Consider the following 15,625-nt stretch of genomic DNA (forward strand, 5'->3'; position numbering starts at 1 on the left):
CTGCCTATTGGTAAGCGCTGTCAAGTCAGTTGACTCAGAGACCCTGCATAGGGTTTCTGAGGAGCAGCTGGTGAGTTTGAACTACCGACCTTGTATTCAAACCAACTTGATAGTTGAGTGCTTATCCTACAGCGCCACACCAGGACTCTTATTTCCTGCTTAAGCTGTTGTTAAGTGCTGTCCAGTCGGTTATGACTCACAGTGACCCTGTATAGGGTTTCCGAGGAGCAGCTGGTGGGCTTGAACTGCCGACCTGGTGGTTCGCAGTCCGGTGCTGACCCTAAAGCACCACACCAGGACTCCGTCTCCTTCCCATTTGTTATGTGCCGTGGAGATGGTTCCGACTCATAGCGACCCTGTACAGGGTTTCCGAGGCTGTAAATCTTTACGGGAGCAGAAAGCCTCATCTTTCTCCCGCAGAACAGCTGGTAGTTTCGAACTGCTGATCGTCAGATTAGCAGCCGGATTCGTAACCACTAAGCTACCAGAGCTCCTTTCTCCTTCCCATAGATCTTTGAAAATAGAAAGTGAGTTTGTTCTTGGAAAGAATAAGCTGATTTCAAGGCCTGAGAGGCGGGTGTCAGGGCAGAGCTGTGGGTGGCGTGGCTACAGGGAGGGACCGAGGCCACTACTTCGGGAAGCCGCTTCTCCTGGACACTCATTCAACGCACGGGGCCAGGCTCCAGGCCACCTCACTCCTCTTTCTTCTCCTCGGGGATCTCCACCGACAGGATCTGCTCGCCAGTCTCTGGGCCAGGACTCATGTGGATCCTCACTGATGGCTCCTCAGGCTCGACCACCCTCGCCCCGTCACCCGCGGGTCTCCCCGGGGAGGCAGGTGGCGGAGGGCGCGGTGTCGGAGGATCCAGAGGCGCGGGCGCAAGGGGTACGGGCTGGTCTGGGGCGGCCTCAGCTGCGGCCGCGGGCTGGTCAGTGCCGTCTGAGCCTGTCTTTCCAGCGGCGTCTTCTGAACTTTTGCCCTGGAATCAGCAAAGGGAGATGTCGGGTGAGGCACGACAGAACGTTTAAAGAGTCTGCAGAGTCAAAGACCTTTTCTTGTCTCCTCCTCTTCCGCCCCCAAGTGGGCGGATGGCGGAGCACGCAGGGGATGAAGTTTAGTGGCCCAGAGCAGAACCACATGAGGGTTATTTGGTGAACTAGAATATGCTACCGTTATGTTTAAGGACTCAAAGTCCCAGCTGGGTTTGGTGAAAGGTCTTGGGAATATTTCAGATCCCTGTTGAGTTGTGGGCGCTGAAGCTGGGTAAAGTTGCCAATTCAAGGGAAGAGCTTCCTTTCCCAGGTGAAACCATTCAGTGCACAATCTGTGACCATGATGGGGGGGATACCATGGCTGAGCCGGCCTGCACTGCCCAGGGAAAGGCACTCTTACAATTAGTAAGAAAAAGTAAGCAAGCAAGGTAAAAGTGAGGAGGGGCAGCCTTTCTGGAAGATCTAAAACGCTGAGATATGGGACTGGTCACCACTGTGTGTTAGGCTGAACTGAGCCAAGGTTTGGAGACTGATGGATCTCTGGTCTACAGTACCTCCATAGACTTTGGCCATGGTCTGTGTATCAAGAGGGAATGGGTTAAAAACCAAGCCTTTGAGGACACATATGGCCTTCCTTGCTCTATCTGACCCCATCTCTGCAAACAAGAACCTTGGAGAGGGAACTGGTCCCCAAGTGAGGTCCAAGAGGTCCTCAACTGCGCAAGCCCCACCTGAGATGATGGGAGTGAATTTAAATGGGGCAGTCAAAGTGCTTATGAGGAATAGAGACCCCCTGAAGTTTGCTCCAATCATAGAATGTTGAGAGAAGAAGCAGAAGGTGGGAATGGGGCAAAGAAGTTCCTAGAACCCATTGCAGCCCTGGGAACCTGCCGCTCTCTTTGTCTTGGTATTTCTGCATCTTTTGATGTATCTGCTCCACTCTCCTCTGTTCACTTTTACCTCTGACCACCCACTTCCAGGGGGAAGCTAGGGAGGATGCCAAGTCGTGCTGAGTACAGGACTCCTGGGAGCATCAGGCTATATGCTGGGAACCAGAGCATCATGGGAAGTACTCTGCTATGTTGAAGATGCTTTTACAAGCAGGGCTCCTACTTGAACTTTCCAACTCTATGTGGCATCCATAAATAATCTGGGTCTCAAGAAGCATGATGAGCTTCCCTGTCCCAGAGCTGGCAGGTGCCAGAGCCAGGATCTGGGTCTAAGTGTTTGGATTTGAATTTAAGAGCTCCTTGTATTCATTCCGCCATTTTATCCCAGCCATTCTGAATGACAGGGAAATGTCTTTTATTAGAATGATTTTACCAATTGAATTCAAATCTCAAGGCTGCTCTCATGAAAAGTTAACACCTAGGAGCCACAGCCCCCTGTCAGAAAAAGACTTTTGCTGTACTGAGAACATTCTAGAGTCCTGTCCACTTTTTGACTTTCCCAGCCCCACCCATCAGCCAGCACTAAAGACCCTGTCCTTGACATTCAGTGTGCCAGGCAGGCATGGCTCCCTCCAAGGAACCACGAATGTCTTGGAATCTCTGATGGCTTTGATGTTACTCACCAGACTCCTGTTGTTAAATGCCCCCAGGATGGGCCTCCTGGGTTCAGCCTATATTGAGATTGAGTTCATCATGGCCAAACCCAGCCCCTCCCCACTGCCTTTCCCAGCAGCCTCCCTAAAGGACAGTCATGAATAGCTATAATTAGTACAATCATTCTAATTGGCATTCTTGGCTTTAGTTACAGGAAAGAAAAAAAAAAAAATCCCAGAATTAATTTTAAAATCCCTTTTAGATTTACAGGGGTGGGAGCAGACGTCTCTGTGCCTGTCTGCAGGGTTTCGCCTTTCAAATTTTAAAAATTGTCAGCGACACAATATTAAATATGAGCATGTCACTCTCATCTGAGGAAGGGTGTATGCTGCTCACAACCCACCGGGACTTCCTCTTTGAGGAGCTGTCCCTTCTAGAGTCTCAGTCTGAGAGTCAGCATGTAACCCAGACCTCTCCAGAGCACTGCATCCCTGTGACCACAGTAACTGGATTATCAACAGGTGTGTGATCCAATTCTGTCCAATGACAGTGAGCCCTGAGACTTCTGCCAGCCTCAGCGGGGAAGTACTTTCTAGGAGGAGATAATCATAGAGCTCTTGGGGACCAGCCTGGGAATGGTTCAGCACTGAGGAAACCAGAGATGAGGGAATGAGGAGACTGCTGGATCACTTGGGCCCCTGAATCCAGTCTTGCCTGAACTTTCAATTACTTAGCCCAATAAATGCCCTGTTTTCTTAAGCCGCTTTAGCCAAATGCACTCAGTCACTTGCAACCAAACAAATCCTGGCTGAGGTCAAGAAACCCACCCCAAACACAGACTGTCTAGCCCACTCTCTGGCACGTAACAGAAATGCACGGGGTGACTGCGTTCTCAGTCACACTACCTGTGATTGTTCCAGCAACTGTTGCTGTCTTGCAGCTGCCTCCTGTGCAGCCAGTTCCTTGAGCCGAGCCCTGAGGTGGGCAAGCTTGCCGCCTTTGGCCCCCTTGGCACGCATCATTCCTGCTGCAGCTAGGGCAGCACTGAAGAGTTTGGGGGTGCCCACCCGGAGTGGGAGGATGAGCACACTCTTCTGCTCTTTAGGTTTGTTGTTATTTCTCAGCATGCGCCTGAAAGAAAGCAATGTCTGCTTACACCACAAGCGCTCTTGGGGAGGGTGGGGGGGAAGTCTCATTTGTCTAGAACCCTTTAAGTTGGAGTTGTGTGGTGGGGGTGGTTAGTGACTAAGGATTTTTGGGTGTTTTTTGTGTGCAGAGTACAGTGCTAAATACTTAACACATAGACGATGGAGGGTGGTCTCTGTCACAGTTGATAAGAAACTGAGGCCATTACATTACATCTGCAGCCACAAAAGCGATGCTGCCAACAACTGTGTAAGCTTGGCGACAGATCCTTTTCAAGCTAGGACTTGCCATGAGACCCAGCTCTGGCTGACACCTTGATTCCAGCCTCAGAGAACATCCATCTGAGCCGTCCTCAGACTCCTAATCCACAAAAACACTGAGATAATAAATGTATGCTGTTAAAACTGCTAGATTTGCGGTAATACGGTTAGGCAGCAATCAATAATGAACACATACTTTATAGTTTCAGTCTCACTACAACCCTCATGGAGTTCCTGGGTAGTACAAATGGTTCATACTCTCAGTAACTAACAAAAAGGTTGGAAGTTCGAGTCCACCCAGAGGCACCTAAGAAGAAAAGTCTGTCAATCAACTTCTAAAAGATCAGCTATTGAAAATCCTGTGGAGCACAGTTTTCCTCTGATACACTGGTAGCGTAGTGGTTACGAATCGGGCTGCAAACCTTAAGGTCAGTGGTTCGAAATGACCAGCTGCTCCGCGGGAGAAAGAGCAGGCTTTCTACTCCCGTAAAGATTTACACCCTCGGAAACCCTGTACAGGGTCGCTATGGGTCGGAACCGACTCAACAGCACTTAACAACAACAACAACAACAAGTGGGACCACCAAGTGTCAGCATCAACTCAGTAGCAACAGCTTACTGTCTTCACTATTTTGCTTTCATTTCCAAATGAGGATATGGTGGTACAGAAGGGGTGAGTAACTTGTCTGAGGCCACACAGCTGGGATGTGGCAGAGTTGGAATTCAAATCCATGACTCTGACCCCAGAGCCTGAGAATTTACTGATAACAAAATAACATCTTGGTCATCATCTTCTCGAACGTTGACAACACCCCTTGAGAAGCAGAGGGTTGTGATTGTTGTATCTCTGACAGTCGGGGAACATGAGACTCAGGCTGCGTAGAGTAGAACATCCCAGCCCAGGTTGCTAGGAAGTGGCCAACGCAGAATTATAACCCTAATCTTCACAATGCATCACACCACCCTGCATCTCTAAGTAAGGATAGAACAAGGCCTCAGCAAGGGATTTTTTCCCGCTACACATCTGATGTGCGGTTTGGCTCAAGAACAAATGTGTTTCTCCTGCAATCTAGCGAGCCTAGACCGCTAATTGGCAATTCCATTCATCAGGGTTCCAGCGCAACTTGTTTGTTTAAAAATAAGGCCATTACTGGCTGCTTATCTAATCAGAGGCAAAGGGTTTAAATTGTGCGTATTGATATTAATTGCCCAAGACTTGCATCCTGGAGCTGGGGCTCCCACCGGGGATGCAGACATGATCATTCATCAGAGGCCTGTCTCACGCCTGGTACTGTCACCTGTGTCATTTGAATCCATAATTCACAGGCTGACAGTCCTCAGGAAGGCACAGCACGGCACTCAAATGACACAAAAGAACCATCTCAAGGCCCTTCGCTGACTGCTAATGCTGGCTCTGTGTTAAAATATTGAGCAGCTTCCCAGACATTTTCAGATAAGGAAATCCACCCCCATTTTCAGATGCGGCTTGGCCCTATGGTGCAAGTGGTTCACAAATTGGTTGTTAGTGGCTTGAGCCCATCTAGAGGCTCTGCAGAAGAAAGGCCTGGCCATCTGCTTCCCTAAAGACCTTCCGGAGCAGTTCTTCTCTATAACACACGGCGTTGCCATGAGTTGAAATTGACTTGACAGCAATTGGTTTAACTGCTTTCTTTTTTTTTGCCCCAGGAAACACTGGCATTTTTTCCAGTTTCAACCTCTTTTCTTGGATTCAAACTAGAATAGTGAGCATTTCACTGCTTCGGGGCCTCAGGTAACCCCTCTATGGAATAGGGAGCTTGGACAGATCTCACCAACACAAATGTCCTGGGCCCAGAGATGGATAGAGTGTGACTATAGCCTCGACCTCTCTCCTCGGCTTGCTTGTCTAGGGAGCCAGTCACCCTGAGGGACTATGCCACAGCCACCCGCTGTGCCTCCAGCATCTCCATGCTGCTAAGTGCAGCCCCCAATCCTCTCAGCCTTCTCCACGGGCACTGCCAAGCAGCAGGCACCCCTGAACTGCCATCAGGGAGGCCTCTGAGGACCTCAGCTGATTTGCTAGACCCTCACACTAACCAAGCTGGAGGGATAGGATGACAGCCCAATGTGGCCTTCCTGAGCCTTGCTCTTCTCACAGGGAGGAGGGAGAGAGTACGGGGAGTCTCAGACAAATGCTTTCCAGTCCCTCAGAAGAGTAAGGATGACATGGCCGGGGGACGTGGGCAAATTTTGTGTAAAGTTCAGTGACTAGCCTTGTGAAGGGCCCAGTGGCTTCCCTGGGGTCCCTGAGCAGTACAAATGGTTCCCACACTTGGCTGCTAACCAAAAGGTTGGCGGTTCTACCCAACCCAGCAGCACCTCAGAAGAAAGGTCTGGTGATCTACATCCAAGCAATCAGCCACTGAGAACTCTGCAGAGCCCACTTTTACTGTGAAACACACATGGGATCATCATGAGTCAGAGTTGGCTTGACAGCATCTGGGTTACTCTTCAAAGGCGCCAAAGTCATTAAGGATAGAAAAAGGCTGAGAAACCAACCCAGATGAAAGGAGATTTAAGATACACATTGATGTCATGTGGGATCCTAGATTTGATTCAGGAATGGAAAAGATAACAAGAAGAGCTTTAAAAGACACTATTGGGAGAACCAGTGAAATTGGTCTATGGACTTGACGTCGTTATTGTGCGCTGTTGATTTAGTTCTGACTCATAGCAACCCTATAGAGGGTTTCCAAGGAGTGGCTGGTGGGTTTGAACTGCCAACCTTGTAAGCAGTCCAGTGTTTATCCTACAGGACTACAGATGAGATAATAGTATTGTCTCAATATAGAATATCCTGATTTTCACAAAAATACTGTGATTGTATATAAGGAAGTCTTTGTTCTTTGGAAACACACACTGAGGAAAACATGAAAAATTTCAATGAAAAACAAATAAGCAATGAATTACCTGGCCTTCTTCCGGAGTAACTTCTGAGACTCAGGATAGTGCACCAAAATTTCATTCAGGTCCTTCTTATCCAGGATGAAGAGGTTGGTAAACCCGTGAGCCACCACATTGGCTGTGCGCCGATTCCCACCCCCAATAGCCAGCAAGCTGGGTCAGAGAAGGGAGAGACGTTAGACTGCCTGGACGCTTCAGTTTTGATGGTTTTAAAACCTTCATCATCCCCACTGCGTTGAGCGGGATGGTGGCCCACCCCGAGGATGTGGGCTTGTCCACTGGCCATTTTGCCACCCTCACATCAACCCCTGCTGTCTGACCTTATTTCTCCAAACACGGAGCCAGCCTTCAGCATCACCAGCACGGTCTTGCCATCGGGGCCGCCCAGGACCTGCACCTGGCCGGCCTGGATGATGTACATCTCACGGCCGATCTCCCCCTAGAACAGAGAGGGGTTTGTTCCTTTTCCCATCCCCTACCCCCAGAGAAACAGCAAGGGTTGGGCCCACCGCAAGGAGGAGCCTGGGTCTGATCCTGGCCCTGACACCCACCTGATATCCCTTCATGGCCTCAGCCTCCCCATCTGTGGATTGGGGAGAGTGGTCACTCCCTGCCCTGCCTAACTGACAGGTTTCGGATGAGGATTAAGTGGTGTCATGGCAGGAAAATGTTTGGAAGCTTGGGAGGGATCCTGCCAATTCTCCATCATACACATGGATGGAGGGCCTACAGCAGGAAAATCTAACAGTGGTTCAAACTCATATATATGCCTAGAGCGTACCAGGAGCTCATATAATTTCATATATCTGCCTCACACATATCAGGAGCTCAGTAAGCATCTACTACCTAAGAGTGATAATAAGATCCAAAAGTAAGACCGAGGCAGAACCAGGACTTGAACTCAGAATATTTGGTTCTAAGCACTCATGCTCTCAGCCTGATGTTGTTAGGGATCATCGAGTTGTTCCCAACTCATAGTGACCCCATGTAGAAGAGTAGAACTACCTGGTGTGGCACTATAAGATAAGCACTGGACTGCTAACAACAAGGTCAAAAGTTCAAACCCACCAGCCACTCCTTAGAAACCGTATGGTGATGGTGGTGATGTGCCGTGAAGTCAGTTCCAACTCATAGTGACCCTGTCTAGGGTTTCCAAGGCTGTAAATCTTTATAGGAGTGGAAAGCCTCATCTTTCTCCCACTGAGTGACTGGTAAATTTGAACTGCTGACCTTGCAGTTAGCAGCCTTGCTTGTAATCCACTTTGCTGCCAGTGCTCCTTTGGAAATCCTATACAGGGTCACTAGGAGTCAGAACTTAGTCGGCAGCCCTATTGGGTTTTCTTGGCTGTCATCTTTAGGGAAACTGATTGCACGTTAAGTGTTGTACCACCAGGCTCCTCTCCCACTCCTGAACTAAATCAAAGAAAGAAGGCGAAAGCATTTAGCTTTGAACTGCAATGCCCCTTGGCTGTGGACCTTCCCACCCTGTTCTTGTTCATACTCCTCACTTCTCTTTTCTGTAAAGTGGGCATCCTCATCTTGGACCTCTACAGTCCCATGTCTTAGGGGAATGCTCTGCAAAGCATAAGGCACATCTGTGTTTCCTACCTGGAGCCTTGGAATCACGCCCACACTGGGAGCTCTCAGCTCCTGGAAAAGTGGCCAAGTCCTAAATCCCAGACCACATCCACAGTCTCCTCCAGGAGCTTACCTTTTTACACACGTAGTCATTGGGCAGGTAGACAACAGAGCGGAGCCTCTTCAGCATGTCAAAGATCATCTGCCGGTCACAGCCCTGCCCCAGAGAGGAGGGGAAGGAGCCCCGTGTAAAGGCAGGTGTGGCTGAAGGGAGTCCTGAGGGGAAGGGACGCTGGGAGCACCATACCTGGAAGAGCGCCACCTTGCTGACAATGTCGTAGTTCACATCGATGGCGAGGTCCAGCCGCATCATTTCTGGAAGCTGCACCATCAGCTCGGACTCATCTGCAAACCAGACCCTGGACTTTTCAGAAGGCCAGACCCTTGCCCCAGTAGACACTGAGCTGACCAGTTATGGTCATACATTGTCCAGCCACATGGACCCCACCCAGTCTATCTGTCTAAAGCACCTCTGTGTACTTTCTTAACTCCTACTCATTGTTGTTGTTGTTGTTAGGTGCCATCAAGTCGGTACTGACGCATAGTAACCCTATACACAGCAGAACAGAACACTGTTAAGAAAGTACAGACAGGTGAAGCTTTCTGTCCCTGTACAGATTTCCAGCCTTGGGAACCCTATGTAGAGCTGCTATGAGCCGGAACCGACTCCACGGCACACCATCACCACCACTCATTGTTAAGGGCTCAGCACAAATGTCACCCCATCCAGGAAACTTTCCCTGGACATTCCCCCCACCCACCCACCCTCTATGTCAGTTCTGTTCTGCAGCAAAGCAAGAACTACTGTGTAGCTGGGAGTCACTGGTGCTACAGTAATGTGTTCTACTGCTAACTGAAAGACCGGTGATTCGAGGCTGCCTAGAGGCACCTCAAAACAAAGTCTGATGATCTACGTCTGAACATCAGCTGCTGAAAAGTCAATGACGTGCAGTTCTACTCTGACACACAAGGGGTCTCCGTGAGTCAGAACTGGCCCTTCTACTGGATTCTAGTACTTGCTGTGTTCTAGGCTCTGTTTTAGTGTTGTAGTCAATCCTCACAGCAGCCCGAGGTGTACACGGCTATAGTCCCTATCTGACAGATGAGGCAAAAGGGCTGTAGTTTTCCAGGAGGAATGGAATCAGGAGCCCACCAAAGCTGTGTGGTTCCAGGAAAGCAGGTGCTGTATTGGCTTTGCCCACCCTGGGGTCAGCATGCCCGGTGGAGAGTGGTTGTTTATCCAGCTCGTGAGGAAGAGGCTGCAGCTCCCAGGGTTTGGGGCATAGCTGCATCAACCCTGCTCTGGAACCCTAGTAGCAATAGTTTTAGACTGCAAGGTTGGTGGTTCAAGCTCACCAGCTGCTCCTCGGAAACCCTATACAGGGTCGCTATGAGTGGAACTGACTCGATGGTACTTAACAACAACAACAAATGTGTGGTGTATGTGTGTGTGTGTGTGTGTGGAAAGAGAGTGAGTTACGTCTTGGCTGCTAACTGCAAGGTTGCAGGTTCAAGTCCACCAACATTGCCTAGAAAGAAAGTCCTGGCAAACCACTTTTGGAAAACCAGCCATTAAAAACCCAGTGGAGTTCTCCCATGTAAACTATCACATAATTCACAATAAAACATTAATAATAATAAAAAAGATTATTTTAAATGGGGGAGAGGGACTAATAAAATTCAGGGTAACCTAAAAGAAAATGAATATACCTTCACATCAAAATCATAAAGATTTAGTAAACTTTAAAGTAAAAAAACAAACAAAACAAAACAAAACCCAGGGGAGCACAGTTCTGCTGTAACTCCACACAGAGCTGGACCATGAATCGGAATGGGCTCCACAGCTTTCATTGACTGAGAGTCTTCCTTTATCCCGATTTTAAATTGCATTGTGAATGAGGATTCAATTCAGCCTGGGTGAACTGAGATGGGCAGGGCATCCAGAAGACGGTCCCCTCAACTCTTCAGGGATCATGTGGGCCCTCCAAGCCTCCTAGATGTCCCTCACATAAATGTTGTAAACAAGAGAAATCCCAGCCCTTGGATGACACACAGGATGAGGGAGGAAGGAGCCTGGGAAGAGAGAGAGCACTGAACAGCAAGCGTTGGGCCCACCAGAAGAGCTGGTGGTAGCCGGGGCGCAACCAGTCTTACCCAGCATGCCTTGGGAGTGCCAGGTGTACTCGTACCAGGTCTTGACGCGATTCTGCACAGACCTGGGGATCTTGTAGAAGTTCATGTACTTGACAGTGCTGTCCATGCAGCTGCGGTAGTAGGTCTGTCCTGCGGTGGCAGCCCCCACCACGTCTCTCATCTAGGGACATCATTGGGGGTGTCAAGGAAGCTTCCAGAACTACAAAACACGTTCCTTGGATGTGCATCACACACACACGTACTTTACACAGGCTCGCAGAGAGGGACCCACATTCACACACAGAGAAGGTTTGATGGGGATGTAGGCTGAGGAAGAATGAGGCGGCTGGTCTCTCTGGCAGCCTCAGTTCCCTTGGGCACTGGGCTGGGCAGGTTCTGGTACAATGTGGCTCACAATGCCAGCCAACCGCTAGTCTGGCCTCACATTAGATAACATGTCAACCAGGTGAACTGTTCCTCAGGGTAGGGTCCTTCCAGGTAATTCTGAGAACACTTGGTTGTCACCTCTCACACTGGCTGGAACACAAGATGCCCCTCCATCTTGCCACCCCACCCCACCAGTACATTAGAAACCACCCAGGGGTTTCTTCAACGGAAACATCTATTCCTCAGCCTGGGAAGAAGTCATTCAACCCAAGTCTCCCAACATCACAAAGGGACTAACTCTCAAATGGGAAGAGACTTCCAGCCTGGTGACCCAGTTACCTGTCCAATCATCACGGAGAAAGCAAAGACGCCTGTGAAGTAGTTCAGCAGCTGGAAGACAATTTCGAAGAGTGTCTGTGGGTCAGGCAGCCCTCCAATGGTGATGAGGGTCTTCACAGCCCAGTAATAACAGCGAACATAACTGGAGAGAGGAATGACAGAGCCATCACAGGCATCACCTTGGATGGCCTGGCTGGAATACTTCCCATAGGTTCATGTGTGCAACAGAGAAACCCTCGGTGGCTCACGAAGGCCAGAAGCCAACCTCCACGTGTGCACAGCACTTTACAGTTTGCAAATTGCTGTCTGGTTTAATTGTGGCTCTACCCCAACCCTGCAAGGACATGTGGTCATCCCCACTGACAGGTGTGAAAAGTTGCCAGAAGGATGAAATGGAGTCTTTGGTCTACCCTATCAAAGAGGAAATATTCATTCAATTTCTGCAATCATTCCTTTGCTGCCTGCCATCATGTTGGATCATTGAAAGCAAGGAAATCCAGCATCAAGATTGGAAGGTATTATCCCTCTTACCCACCTATTTTTCAGGTAGTGAAACTGAGGCCCCAAAGGGAAAGGGAACCCATAGTCATCTGCTGGCCAGTTCCAAAGCTTGGAACAGAACCCAGGGCACTGTCTGCGTCTATGAACTGTCACCTATGATTTGTAAACACTCCAATAGAGACAGGTGGATCATTGGATGGGAGTATATATATTGGGGTCCCACTCGGAAGTAAAGGCATGGAAGTGCCCCAAGCTTATTGAAGCAACCAGAGTCCCACATATGCCTGTCCACATCTTCAGGCTGTGTTTCCCAGGGATCACAAGAGGACGGAGACACAGGACCTAGACTGGCCAGTCCTGGCTGACTTTTCTGTGCCTTCCTGACCCTCTTGCACCCAGGTGCATAGGAACCATCTGGAGCCCACCCTGATTCACCCATGTCCCAGGGTCCTCACTCAGCTCTGAAATCAAGACCATCATTCAGCTGGCAAATACTCTGGTCTGAGAATGACCCTGAGCCCACCCTTTCCTGGGCTCTGTTCACCAGTTTATACAGCATTGTGGTTACAGCATGGGCTCTGGGGGACAGATCCAGCTCTGTGCATTCTAGCTGCATAGCCTGGACACATTACTAACCTCTCCGAGCCTCACTTTCCTTCTCTGTAAAATACAGGTGGCACATTTTGGGCCCTAAGTCAGTGCCTTCATCATCTGGTGCCTGCCATTTGCCTAAAGTGGGGTTAGAACAGACTTGCCTGTGTCCTCATGAAGGGCACCAGTTGATGGGGACAGGCAAGTAAATGTGCAATGCACACTGGGAGGAGGAGGCCGAGATTTCTGGGAGGTATGGTGGGGGATTCTGTCTTGGACAGCTCTGGGTCTCTGCATCTCCCCAGCCAAGCCAAGCCAAACCAAGCTCACAGTCATCCTGGTCCTAACCACCAGAGGGCGCCAGATGGCTAGGTCCCAAACCCCTTAATTGTTAACTGCATCTAGTCAGTTCCAATCCATAGCGACCCTGTATAGGGTTTCTGAGGAGTAGCTGGTGAGCTTGAACTGCCAACCTTGCAGTTCAAATGGCTTTGCAGTCTGGCGCATTAACCCACAGCGCCTCACCGGGACTTTATTCTCCTGGAAGTGGATGTTCTTGACACTGGGCCAGGAACAGGGAGAAGACCCAGGATGCATGTCCAAAAAAATTCCATCTTTATCCCAAACCCTTCTGGGCAGAGCAGAGGACTAGACCACTGGCATGGCACTTCTTAGGGGCTTCCAAGAGGTTCTCGTGTCTCCCCAACCCTCCACGGCCCAACCTGGGCAGAAGCAGAATGGGAGAGCTACCGGACAGAAGGAAGGAACTCAGGTCCTCAAGCCCACACAGTTGTTGTTGTTGTTGTTAAGTGCCGTTGAGTCGGTTCCAACACATAGCGACCCTGTACAGGGTTTCCGAGGGTGTAAATCTTTACGGGAGTAGAAAGCCTGATCTTTCTCCCGCGGAGCAGCTGGTAGTTTCGAACTGCTGACCTTAAGGTTCGCAGCCCGATTCGTAACCACTACGCTACCAGAGCACTTAATAAATGGTTAGCTGTTTTGGAAGTGACTGTTTTTACTATTAACCATGATGTTGGATTCTTGAGGAATCTCACTGGACAATGCTGCTTAAGAGTGTAATGCTCCAATTCATATGAACTTGGGGAATCCTCTTGGCAACCTGGCCCCCGCTTATCTTCCCACTCACTTCTACACAGCACATCCCTCTAGCCACTCAGGACTGCTCCTGTTCCCACCCCCAGGGATTCTCTGATCTTGCTCTCCACCAATCAAGGCCAAGATCAAACTTAAGTCATCAGGCAGAGTTCACCACACCCACACCCCTTCTCCACTCCCTCCACAGCAGAGACACCGAGCTGACACCTCTTTTATTTCTAATGGAGGCAGATGAAACAATGGTTAAGAGACTGTAGCCCTACTGTGCTTCCTGGGTTCAAGTCCCAGCTGTAAGACTTTGAAAAGTCACTTCATATCCTTTACCTCATCAGTAAAATGAGGCTACAAACAGAATTTACCTTGTGCCCTTGGGTGGTCCAAATAGTAACTACACTTGGCTGCTAACTAAAAGCTTGGCCAGTGTGTACACAGAGATGCCTCAAAAGAATGTTCTGGTAATATACTTCCTCAAACTCTGCCATTAAAAACCCGCTAGAGCCCATTTCTGCTATGCCACCCATGGGGTCACCATGAGACAGAATTGACTCAACAGGAACTGGTTTGTATGTGATTGTCACTTCGCCAAATGCTTAGAACAGAACCAGCACATAGAGTACTCTCTGATGCTTGCCGCTATTGCTATTAGTATTACTGTCATCGCTGTCATCATCGTAACTATTTCAGCATGGCCCATACCATATGCAGCTCTCTGGATTGGGCACAGAGGTTTCCCCTTGTTTGTGAGCTCCTTAATTGTTAGTGATGTCTGGGAGGCTGCATTGTCAGATTCTGTGTCTCATTCCCATTCAGCCATCCATGTGGAGTGGAGGCATGTGCACAGACATACAGGATACTTGCGAACACTGCTAGACTTTGGGATGCTGAAAAGATCTTTCTAAAAAGGGTTTTCATGTATACACGCCCCTCTGTCCAGCCGAGCCTGGCACATGGCAGGTGCTCAGGAAACATCAGCTTAAGTGAAGACTTGGAGACATATTTTTGAATGTTATCATGTTGGTGATGTCTGGTAACAAGGCAATTTCAGCAACAGGGTGGCAACAAGTCGTCTTTGTACTGTGAGTGCTAAAGAGCAGGACTGTCGCCCAGGAGGAAGGCTGTGGCTCACCTGTTGCCCACGCCATCGTAAGTCCAGTGAGTGGAACCAATGCCCTGATAGTCAGACGCCCAGTAATACAGACAGGAGTTCAGGTGTAAACTGTAAAGCAGGTACGCGGTGGTCCTTATGACCCTGTGGATAAAGAAAAGGTGTGACCACAGCAACACAAAAGGTGGTGGTGACATCTTACCTAGCGGCCAGCCCACCACCACCTCTATCATGCCCACCGCAGAGATGGCCCTGCTAGAACTGTGTGGCCTCGTCCAGCTGCCTGGCAAGGTGGACATCCAGCCAATGGTGCATTCAGTGGAGGTCAATTGGATGCCCTTTTGAGGCTATGCCAACCAGGGATGGTGGCAATAGAAAGGAGAGTTGTCGAGTCTTGGAGCCAGAATTGGCATGGGGGTAGCAGAGCCATTTGTGCACTAGTTTTGGGGGAGTGTGTCCTTGGGGAGGAGTCTGGCAGGGACAGATGAAGGCTGTCATCCCAGGAGAGATATGGAGAGGAGTCTTGTTCTCCAGGTGTGGCCTGACTGGTGGACTTCTGTGAGTCAGCCCAATGTGCCCTTATAACCATTCCCCTAGGTCTAAGCAAGGCTAGGGGGCTCAGTGTCTTGGGTGGAGACAAAAGGAGGCCCAGCTCCTGGAATGTTGGTGAGACACACGTGCTACCTATGTGTAGCCTCATCACAATTGGGGGAAATAGGACATTCCTGGTTCTCTGCAACACAAACATCCTTTTGGAGAAAAGGTTAGGCCAGGAAAAGGCCTAGCTTCCGGTGGGGAGGAGGTCTAGAGGGCAGGGAACTGGAAGGGAGAAACAACAGAGAAGAGGATGGCAGCCTCCAATCTTGCTGCAAAGGCTTCAGGTCCCGTTTGTGTGCATGGGTGTGCATGTATGTGCACACACGTGTGTG

At 49.6% G+C, this 15,625-nt stretch overlaps 1 protein-coding gene across 1 annotated transcript in view; it reads right to left on the reverse strand.

The window, feature by feature from the left end:
* Positions 1 to 692: 692 nt before the first annotated feature.
* Positions 693 to 15,625, reverse strand: part of CNGB1 (cyclic nucleotide gated channel beta 1) — a 73,707-nt gene continuing 58,774 nt past the window's right edge. The window contains exons 26-34 of the mRNA XM_006863624.1: positions 14,718 to 14,840; positions 11,384 to 11,525; positions 10,679 to 10,838; positions 8,772 to 8,869; positions 8,598 to 8,681; positions 7,207 to 7,325; positions 6,893 to 7,039; positions 3,443 to 3,668; positions 693 to 980 (exon numbers count right to left, since the gene is read on the reverse strand). Of these exons, the coding sequence (XP_006863686.1) occupies positions 693 to 980; positions 3,443 to 3,668; positions 6,893 to 7,039; positions 7,207 to 7,325; positions 8,598 to 8,681; positions 8,772 to 8,869; positions 10,679 to 10,838; positions 11,384 to 11,525; positions 14,718 to 14,840 (1,387 nt within the window). The remainder of the gene's footprint in view (positions 981 to 3,442; positions 3,669 to 6,892; positions 7,040 to 7,206; positions 7,326 to 8,597; positions 8,682 to 8,771; positions 8,870 to 10,678; positions 10,839 to 11,383; positions 11,526 to 14,717; positions 14,841 to 15,625) is intronic.

The sequence above is a fragment of the Chrysochloris asiatica genome, unplaced genomic scaffold (assembly GCF_000296735.1).
Source record: "Chrysochloris asiatica unplaced genomic scaffold, ChrAsi1.0 scaffold00055, whole genome shotgun sequence".
Lineage (NCBI taxonomy): Eukaryota > Metazoa > Chordata > Mammalia > Afrosoricida > Chrysochloridae > Chrysochloris > Chrysochloris asiatica.